Source organism: Sciurus vulgaris (genome assembly GCF_902686455.1).
Source record: "Sciurus vulgaris genome assembly, chromosome: 17".
NCBI lineage: Eukaryota > Metazoa > Chordata > Mammalia > Rodentia > Sciuridae > Sciurus > Sciurus vulgaris.
The window spans coordinates 43,001,486-43,016,525 of NC_136478.1; the positions used below are offsets into that span (position 1 = coordinate 43,001,486).

At 43.5% G+C, this 15,040-nt stretch overlaps 1 protein-coding gene across 7 annotated transcripts in view; it reads left to right on the forward strand.

Moving 5' to 3' along the window:
* Window positions 1-6,963, forward strand: part of GARRE1 (granule associated Rac and RHOG effector 1) — an 84,567-nt gene extending 77,604 nt beyond the window's left edge. For all 7 annotated transcript variants that reach the window (XM_079118547.1, XM_079118553.1, XM_079118552.1 and 4 more), the window contains 4 exons: window positions 2,955-3,120; window positions 4,272-4,409; window positions 5,945-6,023; window positions 6,582-6,963. In XM_079118547.1, coding sequence (XP_078974673.1) covers window positions 2,955-3,120; window positions 4,272-4,409; window positions 5,945-6,023; window positions 6,582-6,890 — 692 coding nt within the window. In that variant the 3' untranslated portion in view covers window positions 6,891-6,963. The remainder of the gene's footprint in view (window positions 1-2,954; window positions 3,121-4,271; window positions 4,410-5,944; window positions 6,024-6,581) is intronic.
* The last annotated feature ends 8,077 nt before the right edge of the window (window positions 6,964-15,040 follow it).

Below are 15,040 nucleotides of genomic sequence, written 5' to 3' on the forward strand. Positions count from 1 at the left end.
AAGTAAAATAAACATGGAGGACAAATTAGGTTTAAAACCACATTAGGTAAATTAAAAAGAAAAAGGTAGTAGAAATTGAAAATAAATCTAAATAATCTTTGGAAGATTGATAAAATAAGTAAATAAATTTTGAGCCTGAAAGAAAAAGGAGGAGGAAAGAGAAAGGAGCTCGAAATACAGATAAAGGAGAAATTAAAAGTACTTTGAAAGACTACTACATATAAGTCACAGTTGGTGGTGCACACCTGTAATTCCAGAGAATCAGGAGGCTGAGGCAGGAAGATCACAAGTTCAAGGCCAGCCTGGACAACTTGGTGAGACCCTGTCTCAAAATTAAAAAAAAAAAAAAAAAAAAAATTCGAGGATGTAGCTCTGTGGTATAATGCTCCCAGGTTTAATCCCCAGTACTGAAAAAGCAAAGCAACAGCAAATACTGTGTGCATCTCACTTACAAATATGGATAGATCCAAGGAAATCTAGCAGTGTATCAAGAGTAGTAACTGATTTATTTCAAGGATTTAAGGGTGGTTCACATAAGGAGTTCTGCTACTGTACAGTAATCTGGTATACATCTCAATCAGTCAAGTAAGAAAAACTGATCTTAATAAATGCTGTAAACACATCTGATAAAAGATCTCAGCAGTTCTCAAAACAAACACCTCAAAGTTATATACTAATAGAAAGGTTTTGAATATTTTTTAAAAAGACTACCAAAAGCCATTAGCAAATAGTGCCTTGTATAATGAAATAATAATTTCAGTAAAAATGAGGAACCAGCCAGGGCAACTGTCACCACCAGTAGCATGTAACTTTATCTTGAACTTTCTAGAAATGCAGCAAGACAAAAACAAGTGAAAAAAGTGGTATAAACTTTGGAAAATGGTAGATTAAAATAAACATCTCTTTGTTGGTAGTAGAATTGAAAAGACAGTGCTGCAGGTATAGCCCATGGTAGAACATTTGGTTTAGCATGCTTGAGGCCCCAGTTCTATAACCAGCACTTCAAAGGAAAAAAAAAAAAAAAAAGAATAATATAAAACAACTTCTCCCTCCAAACTTCTAGAATTAGTAAGAGGATAGAGTAAGATCTGTCAATGTTTTTTTTCTCTAATTGAGCAAAATGCACACAGAAGTGGGAAATATATTCCATTCACAGGGAGGATATTGGGAAATATTAATAAATATAGCAAATATTTGTACAAGTAAATAAATACCAGAAAAGGAAATTTCTTGCAAAAACACTTAGTATTAAAGGAAGGAAATGTTTTCTTACATCTTCTAAAAATCCTCATAGTGTTACTTGTGCATCTTCAAATGGAAGAACTTAGGGAAACTTGTACCCACAGTCCTGAGCCATGTAAGGGTGAACAGTTCCACCCTGCTATGAAAAAGCAAGCCCAGCCTGGCACAGTGACTCATGCCTATAATTCCAGCAGCTTGGGAGGCTGAGACAGGAGGATCGCAAATACAAGGCCAGCCTCATCAACTTAGGGAGGCCCCATGCAACTTAGTGAGATCCTGTCTCAAAACAAAGGGCTGGGGATGTGGCTAGTGGTTGAGTGCCCCTGGGTTCAATTCCTGGTACCCGCCCCCCCCAAAAAAAAAGAGCAAGCCCACCTGGCTACCACCAACTGGGTAGACTTGGCACATTTTCTCAACTGGTGATTAATGGTTCTGTACAGTTTTTGACATTCAAATGTTTAACAGTTTTAGTATCTTTATCTCTGCAGAGGCTCTTATAACCCTTAGACTTTGACCTACACGTTTTATTCTTTTCCTTTCTGATCAAGTCCCTGATGCAGCTTCCTATACCCCACCCCTAGGGCATAAGGTCTAGATAGGCTATTGTGCAAATTAAGGAAGGGTACTCCTTCAGGCATTTGAATGAGAGGTGGCACCTCTTGGGGATCAACAGTTAGAAATAGTGCCTCTCTGGACAGGCAAACACAGCACCTGTGGTTCGAGATCAAAACCTTGACTTCAAACTTTTTTCTTTCCTAGTATGTGCATATTTGTGCAGCTTACAAAAGGCACAGCCTTATGCAGTGATTCTGAGAAAGTCCTTGATCACAGACTGGTAATGGGATGTGCCCTAGTATCTTTCTCAGTTTGAAGGTAAAAAGTATGCACTGTTGAGTCATATTTAATTTGTGATGCATACTTTCCTTCATATCTTTTTTTTCTTCCAAGTGCTAGGAATTGAAGCCAGATCCTTGAAAATGCTAGACAAGCACTCTCCTGAACCATATCCCCAGCCCTCCTCCCATATCTTCGTTTGGCACTTCTCCAAATGCTTTCTATGCTCCCCCACCCACACTTACACTACCCCGCATATCCTTATTCAGCTCTATCCAGTATGTTTCTAGCCACCCCTTACTGCATTCTGAAATGTCTTCTTGTTCTTTGCCACTCTTTGTCATTTTCGAACTGAATGAGCAAGTCTGTTACCTAATATCTAGGAAAACACTGGATAGTAGTTTGGCTCAAGTGGGAATGGCATATAATCTCTGTCTGTCTGACCCTGGTACTTTGATAACTTTTGGCTGTTTGTTGACCAAAGTCATCTGATTTTCTAAATTATTGGGTACTCTAGGTACATAGCACCAGGACATTGGAAATTTTAAAAGTAACTAGTATTTGTCTTAAAATTCAGTCATGGATAAATCAAACCTTTTCCTGTCTTCCTTTCACATTCAGCCTGCCTCACCTAAGCATAACCCTTCCTGACAGTCCCTGCACAAACTGTATCCCAACTCCAGACCTGTGTGCTGAAATTCCTAGCTTACCTTGCAGGGTGACAGCCATAGTCTACAGCCAGATCTTTGGGGCATGATGAGCCTGACAGTTCCTCACCACTTTTCATTGTGTGTGTGACCAGCACATTCTCAAATGTTGGGGAAGAAACAAGATGGGAATTTGGCCTTAAACCCCGTTTGTTTCTTGTCTCAACACAGTGGGCTCAGACCCTGAGTTTGCACGCTATGTGGCAGGAGTGAGCCAGGCAATGCAGCAGAAGCGCCAAGCCCAGCATGGTCGCCGTCCTGGCAATCCCCGGGGCAACTGGCCACCCATGGATGATGCCCATCGGACCTGGCCTTTTCCAGAGTTCTTTACAGAAGGGTGAGTGCTGGGTGCAGCCAAGAAGCTGAGTTTGGGATCTGGATGTGTGAAGGGAGACTCTTTGGCCTTTGTGTATTCATGTTAGGCAATTGAAATCCAACCTCTAGATGATTGTGATGTAGCAGAGTCTTGAGGGAATCAGTTTTGTGACTGACTGTAGGATGCCAGCTGGTATGATGTGTCCCTCTGAACATACTGTTGGCATAAATTTATGGTTTACCACAGACTCTTTGACCCAGGAGAAGAATTTTATATGATGACGTTTGTAAAGTCATTATGTGTTTAACATGGTCTTTATACTCATTTCAGCATAAAGCCCATGTTAAATGAGCGTGGCTGTAAAACCCATGTGAGTTATGGAGTATTATGATTATAGAATACAGAAACAAAGGCAGGGCTGGGGACACAGCTCAGTGAGGGAGTGCATGCCTAGTACAAGGCCCTAGGCTCAGTCCCTGGCACCCTCCCCACCCCCCACCCCACCCTCCCCCCCCCAAAAAAAAAAAAAAAAAACCCTAGCAAATGTATGGGATATGGTTCAGATTTTTAAGAGAATTGTTAATTTATATAAAAAACAAGTGGGGATTTTTCACATCTCATATTACTACCTGGTTAATCTGCATGGCAAAATAGCATCTCAACTTTTTATTTCTCTAGATTTCATATACAAACCACAGGCTTCTGAGAAGAATAAAAGGAAGTGATAAACAAACAACATATATATAATATGAAGCTGGGATTGTAGCTCAGTGGTAGAGCACTTGCCTCCCATATGTGAGGCACTGGGTTTGATCCTCAGCACCACATAAATAAATTAAATAAAGGTATTGTGTCCATCTACAACTAAAAAAACAAAAAATCTAAAAAAAAACATGTTTTATGTTTCATGTTATATATATATGTGTGTGATATATAGTACATACACTATATATCTATATCATACATATAAAACTTGAAGTAAGGGGAAGAAAGGAAACTGCAGATTTTTAGCTGGGAGAGACAAGAGACCACTCCTTGGTTGAGATGAGTGCAGGGTAAGGTCTGCTCTTTTAGGGGTTGGGTGGAGGGAGGCAGTTGACCTCAGAGCTGTCTAGCCAATGTCCAGTCTGGTTGTGGGAGGACAAGGACCAACTTCTCTCTTTGGCTTTCAGGGATGGCCTGCACAGTGGCTGGTCGGGTACTCAGGGAGACTCAGCCAGCTCCAGTGATGAGACATCTTCAGCCAACGGGGACAGCTTGTTCTCCATGTTTTCAGGACCTGACCTTGTTGCTGCTGTCAAGCAGAGAAGGTATGAAGAGATTTCTAAATCAAGGAGAGGAGAGAAGGGCACATGAATGTGACCCGCAGCTCATTCCTGTAGCAAATTCAGGAAGCCTGTTACAAATTGCCGGCCTTTTGTATGAGAAAGGTAGAGGGGCTGTTCCAGCACCATCTGTCATAAGGCTGTAAAGAGTACCTTCAGAGCCAAGTAGAGTGGCAAGTTTGAGGCCAGCCTGGGCAATTTTGTGAGATACTATTTCAAAATTAAAAAAAAAAAAACAAAAAACTTTTTTTAAGGGCTGAGGCTATAGTTCAGTAGTAGAGTACTTGCCTAGCATGTAGGAAGCCCTTGGTTTGATCCCCAGTACTGCAAAAGAAAAAAAGAAAAGGAGTTAAATTTGTTCATTTATTCATTGTTTTTTGAGTGTGGGTTTTTTTGTTTTTGTTTTTGTTTTTTCATACAAGGGATTGAACCCAGGGGCACTTAACCACATTCCCAGCCCCTTTTTTGTATTTTATTTGGAGGTAGGGTCTCACTGAGTTGCTTAGGGGCCTTGCTAAGTTGCCAAAGCAAATTTGAACTCCACAATCTTCCTGTCTCAGCCTCCTGAGCTGCTGGGATTACAGGCATGTGCCACTGCACCTGGTTATTCATTCTTAGTTTCTTTTGGTAGCAGCTATAACATATTAGTCATTGGTGATATAGTAACAATAACAAACAAAAAAGAAAAATAAAGCCCCCTTCCTCACAGAAATAATTCTGTTCTAGTTAGGAAAAGCAGATTCTAAAAAGTGTCATATTAGTTTAGGTGTTATGAAGAAAAATAAAGCAGGTGATGAGGGAGAAAACGCAGGGAAAACACAGGGATTTTCTGTTTTCAGAAGGGCAGCTAGGGAGATGTCTGATGTGCAGAGGGGCCGACCACAGTGAAGGAGCAACTGGTGGGGCATTGGCAATGAGGTATATGTGAGAACAGAGTCAGGATGATAGAAAGTTCTGGGCATGAGTGCTGGGTAGAGGAAGTACTGTGACCTGAGGTGGGAGAACTGCTGGAGGAGTGGCTGTGAGCCCATACTGGAGTTTTTCTGTTCTATACCTGTGGCTGATCAGATATCTAAAAAGTTACTTCTGTTACCACCTCTGCAGAGATTGCTGTCTGCCAGTAGGAGCACTAGCTCTGATCCTAATACATCCTGTCTTTTTCATTCAGTGTTGTAAAACTAATGAACTTCTGTTTTTAAGTCCCATATACCCCTACTGCATGGTAATTTATTGAAAAAATTTAACAAAAAGCCAGAGCTGGTAGACTGAGAGCAGCTGAAGAAAGCCAGTGCCCATCTTCATGCCTGCCTTCCCTACCCTGGTACCCACTTGCCTGTGGTGGCTTCGTAGGCATACGTCATTTAGTGCTGAGCCCTGTCTCCCTCTGAACTCAATGGACCCAAGCCCTTCTCACCTAGAATCAGGGTCTGGAGACCAGAGCCATGAAGCTGGGATGTCCCCTAGAATTAAGCTGGATGAAAAGCTGAGCAATCATTGCTCTGGGCTCTTGATTCTTTCAGGAAACACAGCAGTGGAGAGCAGGAGACCAGCATGCTGCCCTCACCACCTCTCCTGACTACAGTGGAGGACATGAACCAGGTATTGTGGGCTGCCTCATGGTTAAGAGATGGGCAAGATTCCACAGCTTCTGTTTTAAGGTCTCAAAGTCGCAAGCAATCTTCTTTGTGGTGAAAATCTTTTTCTCATGAATTTGTCTAAAGTTAGCAATCTCAGCTGACTCAGAGCCACAGTAGAGAAAACTCTAAGACTGTGCTATCCAGTACTTGCCACATGTGGCCGTTTAAATTTAAACTAATTATAAATAAAGGGCTGGGGGTGTAGCTCAATGGTAGAGTGCTTACCTAGCATGTATGAGGCTCTGGGTTTAAACCCCAGCACCAAAAAAAAAAAAAAAAAAAAAGAAAGAAAGAAAATAAATATAAATTCAGTTTCACAGATGCTCTAACCATATATGGCAAGTGACAACTGTTATTGGATGGTGTAGGCATAGAGCTTTGCTATCATTGTAAGAAGTTCCATTTGATAAGGCTGTGGGGTGGGCGGGGCTAGGTAAAAAGAAGTGCCAGAGATCTGGGAAGGTGGGAAAAGATGGTAAGCCACCAGAAGTGCCACTAAGAACCCTCTTCTGTCCCTCAGGATAACAAAACCAAAACGTGGCCACCCAAAGCACCCTGGCAACACCCTTCCCCACTGCCCAGCACATTGCCCAGCCCAAGCGCCCAACTCTATGCAGTTGCCAGTCCTGGCAGCCAGTGGAACGACACCATGCAGATGCTGCAATCTCCTGTGTGGGCTGCAACCAGCGACTGCAGTGCTGCCTCCTTCTCTTATGTGCAGACCCCACCCCAGCCCCCACCCCCACCAGCACACAAGGCCGCATCCAAGGGCTTCAAGGCCTTCCCTGGGAAGGCTGAGCGTAGGCCAGCCTACTTGCCGCAGTACTGACCCAGGGTCATTCTTCCTGCCTGCCCAGAGCTGTTGGGGTGAGTATTCCCACCCCAGGGCTGACTAGCTCACACCAGCCCCACAGAGGACCAGTGCACCCCATCCCAGGGAGGTTTCCTTGGGAACAGGGGTGGTTGGCAGCTCCAAGCCTTTAAAGCCTGGTTTCTGAAGGCAGCAAACCCCTGGATAGCCAGCTGAAGATGGGAGATTTCTCACACTCAGGGGGTTGCTGGATAATCTGCATGCTTAATAAGCACCTCAAGTGACTGATGCAGGTGGCCAGAGGCCACACGTTGAGAAACATAGTTCTAAGGTTGTTAATCCTGCTGTATGTTGGGAAGACAACAGGTCTGAAGGCCGAGAGCAAAACTGACCATTCTTACGAAACTCTCTTATCCCTCTTTAACACACTGAGTGATGACCACACCAATCACTGATTTTATAGCTATTTTCATGTAGGTTTTTAGTTAAAACATCTCCTGTCTAAAATGCATTGAATATATTAAGATAACAGATATACCAGCTGGAGGTTTGCTCAACGCTATCTTTATTTAAGCACACAAAATGGGAATACATAGAATATTTGTGATCAGAAGCAATCACCTGGGTTTTCTATGGGTGAACTGCCCCTTTCACCCAGAAAATACTCGGGTACAGCCTTTACCAGATTTACAAAAGTAGGATCATAAGCTGATGTTGGAGGTATATTCCTGACAGTGCACGGAGACGAGCCAGCAGGCTGCTGCTGCCATGTGCGAATTAAAGCTGCACCTGCTGCCCTCGGATCCTTACGTGGCTGGAGGCAGCAACACAGTCCTCAGAGTAGGGAAATGTGGTCAAAGGGCTGCACAGAGACACCTGCAACTAGAAACTGCAGTAACATTTGTGAGTTGGTTCAGAAGACAAACCAGTTAAGATGTAGATTGGAATTAAAGTCTTTTCTGTTAAAAAAGAAAATCCACCTTATTTTCGGTTAACATGTGCCATTAAAAAGATAACATCCTGTGGATTTAGGGATATTTTTCCAGCCAGAATGGATCCAGAAGAATTGAATGGTGCTTAAATTGAGAAATAATAATAAATATATCTATATAGACTAGACATATCCCACTGTATATTAACTGAGGTTGCAGAAAGTTCTTTATATAAAACTTATTTAAATTTTTCATATTTCATCTTTGAAAAAGTCTAATTGAGAAAAATTCATGATATTTTCTGGTATGAAAGTTTGACAGTATTAATATTTTTTTTATATTTTCTTAAGTCATTAAACCATTTTAATATATGTTAACTACTAATAAATGGTTTATTCTTTCTAACTCCATATAAGCTTTTCCAGCAAAGATTGTAATAACACATTTATGTTCTCATTTTTCTACAGATATAAGTAAATTTCTATTTAAAAATACCAAAAAGGATAAATATATATGTACACACATAACACACACACACACACACACACACACACACACACACACACACACACACACACACACACACACATACACATACACATTTTAGAGGACCCTTAGGGTGTCTGAGCCCAGTCACCTGAATTTTTAGTACTGTGTTGTCAGGCTGTTTCCAGGCCTTGGGTGTTGTCCTTTGTGCTGTGCGGGGATGCCATTGCTGCCTGTACTTATGATCCTTTCACCATGGGTTCTGAACATTCACCTCACCATGTTTACAGATAACTATTTTGTACATAGAGTTTTCAGGCACATGCTTTGCATCAATCCTGCGTGGCTCTTGTCTGTGTTAGCTGTCACAGTGTGCACACTACTCTCTCTGTTGAAGTTCTTTGTGACTGTTTTACTTGTAAGATAGTTTTCTATTTCCTTCAGTAATGTGTCCACAGTGCCCTGTATTTCAAGTTCTATTATACTGAAGTACTCTTGTTTTAATAGTGCCTCCCCAAAGACCTCACCCTGGACAGAGGTCAGTTCTCAATGCCCCAGTGCAGGTGACATTGTTTCACTGGTCACTTTCCAGTTTTGTTTTGTTTTGTTTTGTTTCTATTAAGAAAGACATTTTGTAATTGCATCTCCATGGGCTGTGACTGTGTGAAGCTGTTTGTGTAGTTTCCACATAGGTGCTGTGTTCCCAGCACCACCTTGCTCTGAACACTGGTAATTCCAGGTGCTGCGCTCGGCAGATGGGTCTCGCCAAAGCGCGTGCACGTGTGTGTGGGGTGTGTGTGTGTGTGTGTGTGTGTGTGTGTGTCCGTGTCCTTTGTGTGGCCGGGCGTGGCTGCCTTGCTCGGGCATCAGTAGGACATTGTGTGAATAGTTACAATGGTTACAATGCTTCCAAACTGGAACTCTTACATTTTGTATCTTACTTTTAAAAGCTCCTATAAGTAAAGTAATTATTGGCTTTATTAAAAATATACATTTAATAGTATTCCGAATGTTTATTTAAAATGAACTGCAACATACACCATGTCAGATGCACTGCCTGACTCACCACTTTGAAAAGCTGTACACGAATTTGTTTTTAGGTCACGTGTTCTTGGATTCTGAGACTTTTTCAAGGGGGAAGACCACTTAGGGAATCAGGGTGAGCTGGAATGGATGAGCAGGAAACAGAACCAACCATAACCCTCTTGTTGGCATCCCTAAGGCCAAAGCTGGTTTAGGACTCTCATAGGTGCAGCCATTATAGGGGTAAAGGAGACTGTCTTTTGGAAGGATAAAGGCTCTCCCTGGGTTGGGGTCTACCAGTACTCACATCCCACCAAGTGTGGGTGATAGGACTTTCCCAGCCAGTTTTTCCAAGGTGTAGACCCATGGATGAGGACTTACTTCAGCACCCCAGGAACCCCTTCTGTGCCAAGAGACCTTGCTTCACAGGGATAAAATAGGACCTGTCTCTCTGGATGATGCTGTCCTGCTAAGCAGAAGGAAGACTGTATGATGATGAATGGATGGAGAGTTATAGGGGAATTTCAACTCAGTTTCACTTGCAGAAAACAGCGCTTCATTTTATTTTTTTCATGAATTTAGGAAAATCGAGTCATGTCAGTATTAATATATAACCTCCAAGGGTAAGTACCACTGTGATATGCCCTGAAGTTGAACATACCAGAGCCTTCCAAATGCATCTCAGGACAAGGTTGCTTAGCAACATCCATGTTTCATGAGTGTACTGAGGAATACACTGAAAATTTTTATTGAAATGTTAGCAGGGCCAGGCACAATAGTGCATGCCTATAATCCCAGTGACTCTGGAGGCTGAGGCAAGAGGATACCAAGTTCAAGGCCAGCCTCAGCAACTTAATGAGACCCTATTTCACAATAAAAAATATAAAAGGAATGGGGATATAGCCCAGTGGTAAAGCACTGCTGGGTTCAAGCATAAGTATACCCACCCCCATAAAACAAATCAGTTAGCCACCTGGGAAGCTCCTGCCACATGCCAACCACAGGGGGCTGTAAAAGAATTTGCTGTGTTCTGTTTAGCTACTGTTGTGACCAGCCTTCTGATGTGGAGACAAAGAATAAACCCTTGCCAATGGTCAGCTCTTCGACTGACAAAAAGTCATGTACATGGACAACATGACTGGCTGCCTCCCAGCTATATCTACCCAGGAGTCTAAGGAATCTCCAGGGATGGGCACCTGGAGATAACAAATGCAGCTGGCCTTAAGAGTTCCACAGGGATGGGGCTGGAATTGTGGCTTACTGGTAGAGCGCTTGCTTGCCTTGCATGTGTGAGGCACTGGGTTTGATCCTCGGCACCATATAAAATGAATAAAATAAAGGTAATAAAGGTATTGTGTCCATCTACAACTAAAATAAAAAAAAAAAAAAAAAAGTTCAACAGGGATAGGCTTACGACATGTGAGGCACTGGGTTTGATCCTTAGCACCACAGAAAAATAAATAAAATGAAGATATTGTGTACACCTACAACTAAAATATTTTTCTTTTAAATGTGACTTGTAGTAAAAGATGTGGGCCTAGGTAATGGGGAAAGATTGTTTTCAAGAGTGTCTGCTCAATTCCTAGGGACAGGCCCTTAGTAGGAGCCAGGACTGCAAAGAAAATGCAGCTCTTGCTCTTGAAACTCTTTTTAGGAGAGACAACCTCATCTTTCCCAATCTTGTTAAAAGAACTACCACCCACACACCCAGTTGCTCAGGCTGAAAAAGAAAACATTCGTGATTCTTCCGTCCTTACTCTCTGTCAGCAAGTTCTATAAGTGTATCCTCCAAGCACAATCATCAGCCAGTCCTCACCCGGCCCCTGCCTCTCCCTCTAAAGCCTCAGGGTTTCCCAAGCACACGCCCCTCCCCTCTCCCCAGGACTTTGCCCCATCCTTTCCAAGTGGCCCGCCTGTTATTCTGAAGACTGTTCAAGGCTCCATTAGTTTTCTCAGACCAGTGCTCATCTTCCAACATGGCTTTGTTGTTTCTCATAGCCCTAAGCGCTATCCTGGCATCTAGTGTGTTCGCATTTGTTCCTCCCACTAGAAAGTCTGTTACACGTCCCCTTCCCCAGGGTACAGGACCACCGCCAAACATCTTGAGACAGTGAGACAGATGAAAGGTGATGCTAGACCCAGAATTTTCTAACTAATATAAAAGGGGTGTGGGTAGAACTAGACTGCGTGGTCATAAGAACTGCGAGGAGGGATCAACAGTGGGAGCAGCAAATTGGGTTATGGAGACCGATTTAATAAATTTTCTAGTTTCATGGACATCACACTAACATACAGTGCGGGAATATTTTTGAAAGCTTTTGCAACGGGTTCGTAGGGAAAACCTGATAACCACGCGGCGAAAAGAAAGCCTGCGGCCAGCGTCACTGAGGGGGCGTTACCCCACCCACGTGCACCTTTGCAGTCCGCCCCCCCCTCCCCGAGCATGCGCACAGGAGCGCACTTCATCCATCCCGGACGTGCAGACCCGAGCATCCGTCAGTTCCCCTCTCGCCTCCCCGCTCCCTACTCTATGCGTGCACATGCGCACACGAGCTCGCTCCGCCCATCCAGGACGTGCCTGCCCACACGCAGAGGCGAGCACGCTCCTCATTCAGCAGTCCCGTGCGTGGTCGCGTCCTCCTGCGCGTGGGTTTGTTCTAGCGCCCTTGCGCAGTGAGTGCCAGTTCTTGGAACTCCGCGGAGCTAGACCCCGGCCCGCGCAGCGCACGGTGACTCAGCATCTTTGGTGGTGTGCCTCTTGGAACAGCGTGAACTCGGCGCGCCCCCCCCCCCCACCAACCCAGAATTAACCTCCTTTACCTTGAGTCCACCCCTTTGCCAACGTCCCATGCCCCGGTCCTTCTGCTTTCACGCCCTTGATCACCTGGCCTCCAGAGCCTGCTAGAGCCCCGTCCAACTGCCCTGAAATTAAGGACTGACTGACCTAAGTGCGCACGTCTCGGTTTCCCCATCTTTAAGGATTGTACTGTTGTTTGGAACTGGTGCCGCCATAGGCTGTAGTAACAAAACTCAATGACAGCCATCTGCTTTTCCAGGACTGCTTATCAGGAGTTAATACAGTCCCTGGCCTACTTCACTTAACTCGAGTCAGATTCCCTCCTCAGCCATTCCGCTTGCAGGTGCCAGATCATCTTGCATAAGGCCTTCGAGGGCGGCCAGCGCTGGAGGAGGATTTCTTGGGCTTAGGTGTTTTTTTAAATTCATCTAGGAGCTTCTCTCCTCCCAGGGTCCTGGCACTTTGAACTCTATGACAACATGAGTTGGTGTCCATGGTGATGCAAGTAGAAAACAGGGTTTTTAACAAGTTTTAGAATATAAAGTAATCTTGCACTGATGTTTTTCCAAATCACACATTCCACTCCCCAAGATTCAGAGATGCCACCCCCAGACTTGGATGACTGATCACCATCGTGTGTACTCCCATCTTTTCTGGGGGAGTCTCCCCAATGTCCTGCATTAATCCCAGAGGACAGATGTTGATAAAATCATCAGCCTGGTCTTTCTACCTCTCTGCATTTACCAAGGCTGCTATCTTAGTTGTTGAGTTGCCCTTTTGGTCTACTTCCACTTGTAAAATTCTAGAGGCCAAGTTGATATTAGAACTGGGATGATGAGAGAGAAGGGGATTCCCTGCTTCCCTACTTTCCTTATACCTTTATCCTAAGACTGAAAAGCCAGGAACTTGTGGAAAGGACAGGGTTGAAATAAATTCTCTACTCCATTAAATTTTGTCCTCCTGCCTCAGCCTCCCAATTTGGTAGGATTATAGTTGTGCCCCACAGTGCCCTGCCCAAATTTCTTACCTCTCTCTTAAATGTGGAGGCCAACAGGATGTCCTTCATAGGGCTGCCTAACCGTTATGTGGGAGAGTATTAAGCAAAGAGCTCTTCAGAGAGTAAACCTGGCTGGCCACACTAGTAACTTGAGGAAGGACTTTCTACTGATATTGATCTTCCTTTGTACTACTTTGTGTGTTTTCTCTCCTTTACTACTATTACTTGCAGATAAGGATCTAGTTTCCTGCTAATATAGAAAACCCATTAAATTTGGAATTTCAAAGTTGAATGTTAAAATATGGTGGGGAAATCTGAAGTAGTTCAAACTGCTGGGAATAACAGGCCAACTCCTATGGCGTACATTATAGAATATCAAAAAGAAGGTGCCACCTCATGAAAATCTAAGAGATAGCAGAGGAAAGGAACCATGGGGAGGCAGGAGGGAAGGGAAAGGGGAAATACTGGGGGATGATATTAGAAAAAGCATAGTTACATTGTGTGCATGCACAAACATGTAACAATGAATCCCTCCAGTATGTACAATTATAATGCACAAATAAAAAATATGGGGGGGAAAAAAAGGTGACACCTTGGAACCAGCAACCATTAGAAGCCTGACCTTCTGCCTCATTTCAATACCTAAAGCTATTCTTTTTTTTTTTTTTCTAGTTGTAAGTGGACACAATACCTTTATTTTACTTATTTATCTTTATGTGGTGCTGAGGATTGAACCCAGTGTTTCACATGTGCTAGGCCAGTGTTCTACTGCTGAGCTACAACCTCAGCCCCACTAAAGCTGTTCTTAGGTGTTTGGGAGGACAGAAGACACTGGCGAAGGTAGTGTGGCATAGGCAGATTAACACCCAAAAACACCTCTGGAAAACTTTGAGTGAAATGTCATGTAGATAGGGGCTGTTCCCTGGAAAGTTCTGTGACCACTCATTTCTTCAGTTTTCAGCCCCTACCCCACATCATTCTGGTAAGGGAGAGAAAATGGATTTGTAGGCCAATTGCATGGAGTTGGGAGGTGGACCAGAGGAAAAACCTAGGCCTGGAACTGTAGCAGTTTGGGACCCTCCTTAGTGGGCTGGCATTTCTGGGAAACCAGATGATAGAGTAGCCTAATTTAGGAGTGTTGGTTCTTAGATAGGCATGGTAGTGCACACCTGTAATCCCAGGGACTTGGGAGGCTGAGGCAGGAGGATAGCAAGTTCAAAACCAGCCTCAGCAATTTAGCGAGGCCCTAAGTAACTTAGTGAGACCCTATTTCAAAATAAAATGTATTTTAAAAGGCTGGGGATGTGTCTCAGTGATTAACTGCCCCTGGTTTCAATCCCTGCTACCAAAAAAAATAAGAGTGTCAGTTCTAGTTAGGTATATGCCTGTCATCCCAGTGACTTGGGAGGCTGAGGCAGGAATGATTGCAAGTTCAAGGTCAGCCTTGGCAATTTAGTGAGACCCTGTCTCAAAATGTAAAGGGCTGGGGATGTAGCCCAGTGGTAAAGCATCCCTGGGCTCAGTCATCAGTACTGCAAAAAAAGAGTGGCAGTTCTTAGACTCCTCTGACTATACGCACTACTCCCTTACAGGTTTGTGATTTCAGCTGTCAATTCACTTATCCTCCCAAATTTCTCCTCAAGCTTAGACCTTCTCTCTCTTATGCTCCAGATGTGAATACCCAACTCAATATCTCCACTTAGATGTCTAATAGTTTTAAAAACTTAACGTGTAGAAAACTAGATCATGTTATTTCTCCTCAAACTTGTCCCTCTCCTAGTCTTTCTCTTTGGACATCTTCTTCATTCCTATTGGAATCACTGATAGCAATTCCATTTTTCCAGGAACTCAGGTCAAAACCTGGATGTTAACCTGATTATTCTCTTTCACTAGGAAATTGTGAATTCTCATTTAGGTCACCATGCCCAACTTC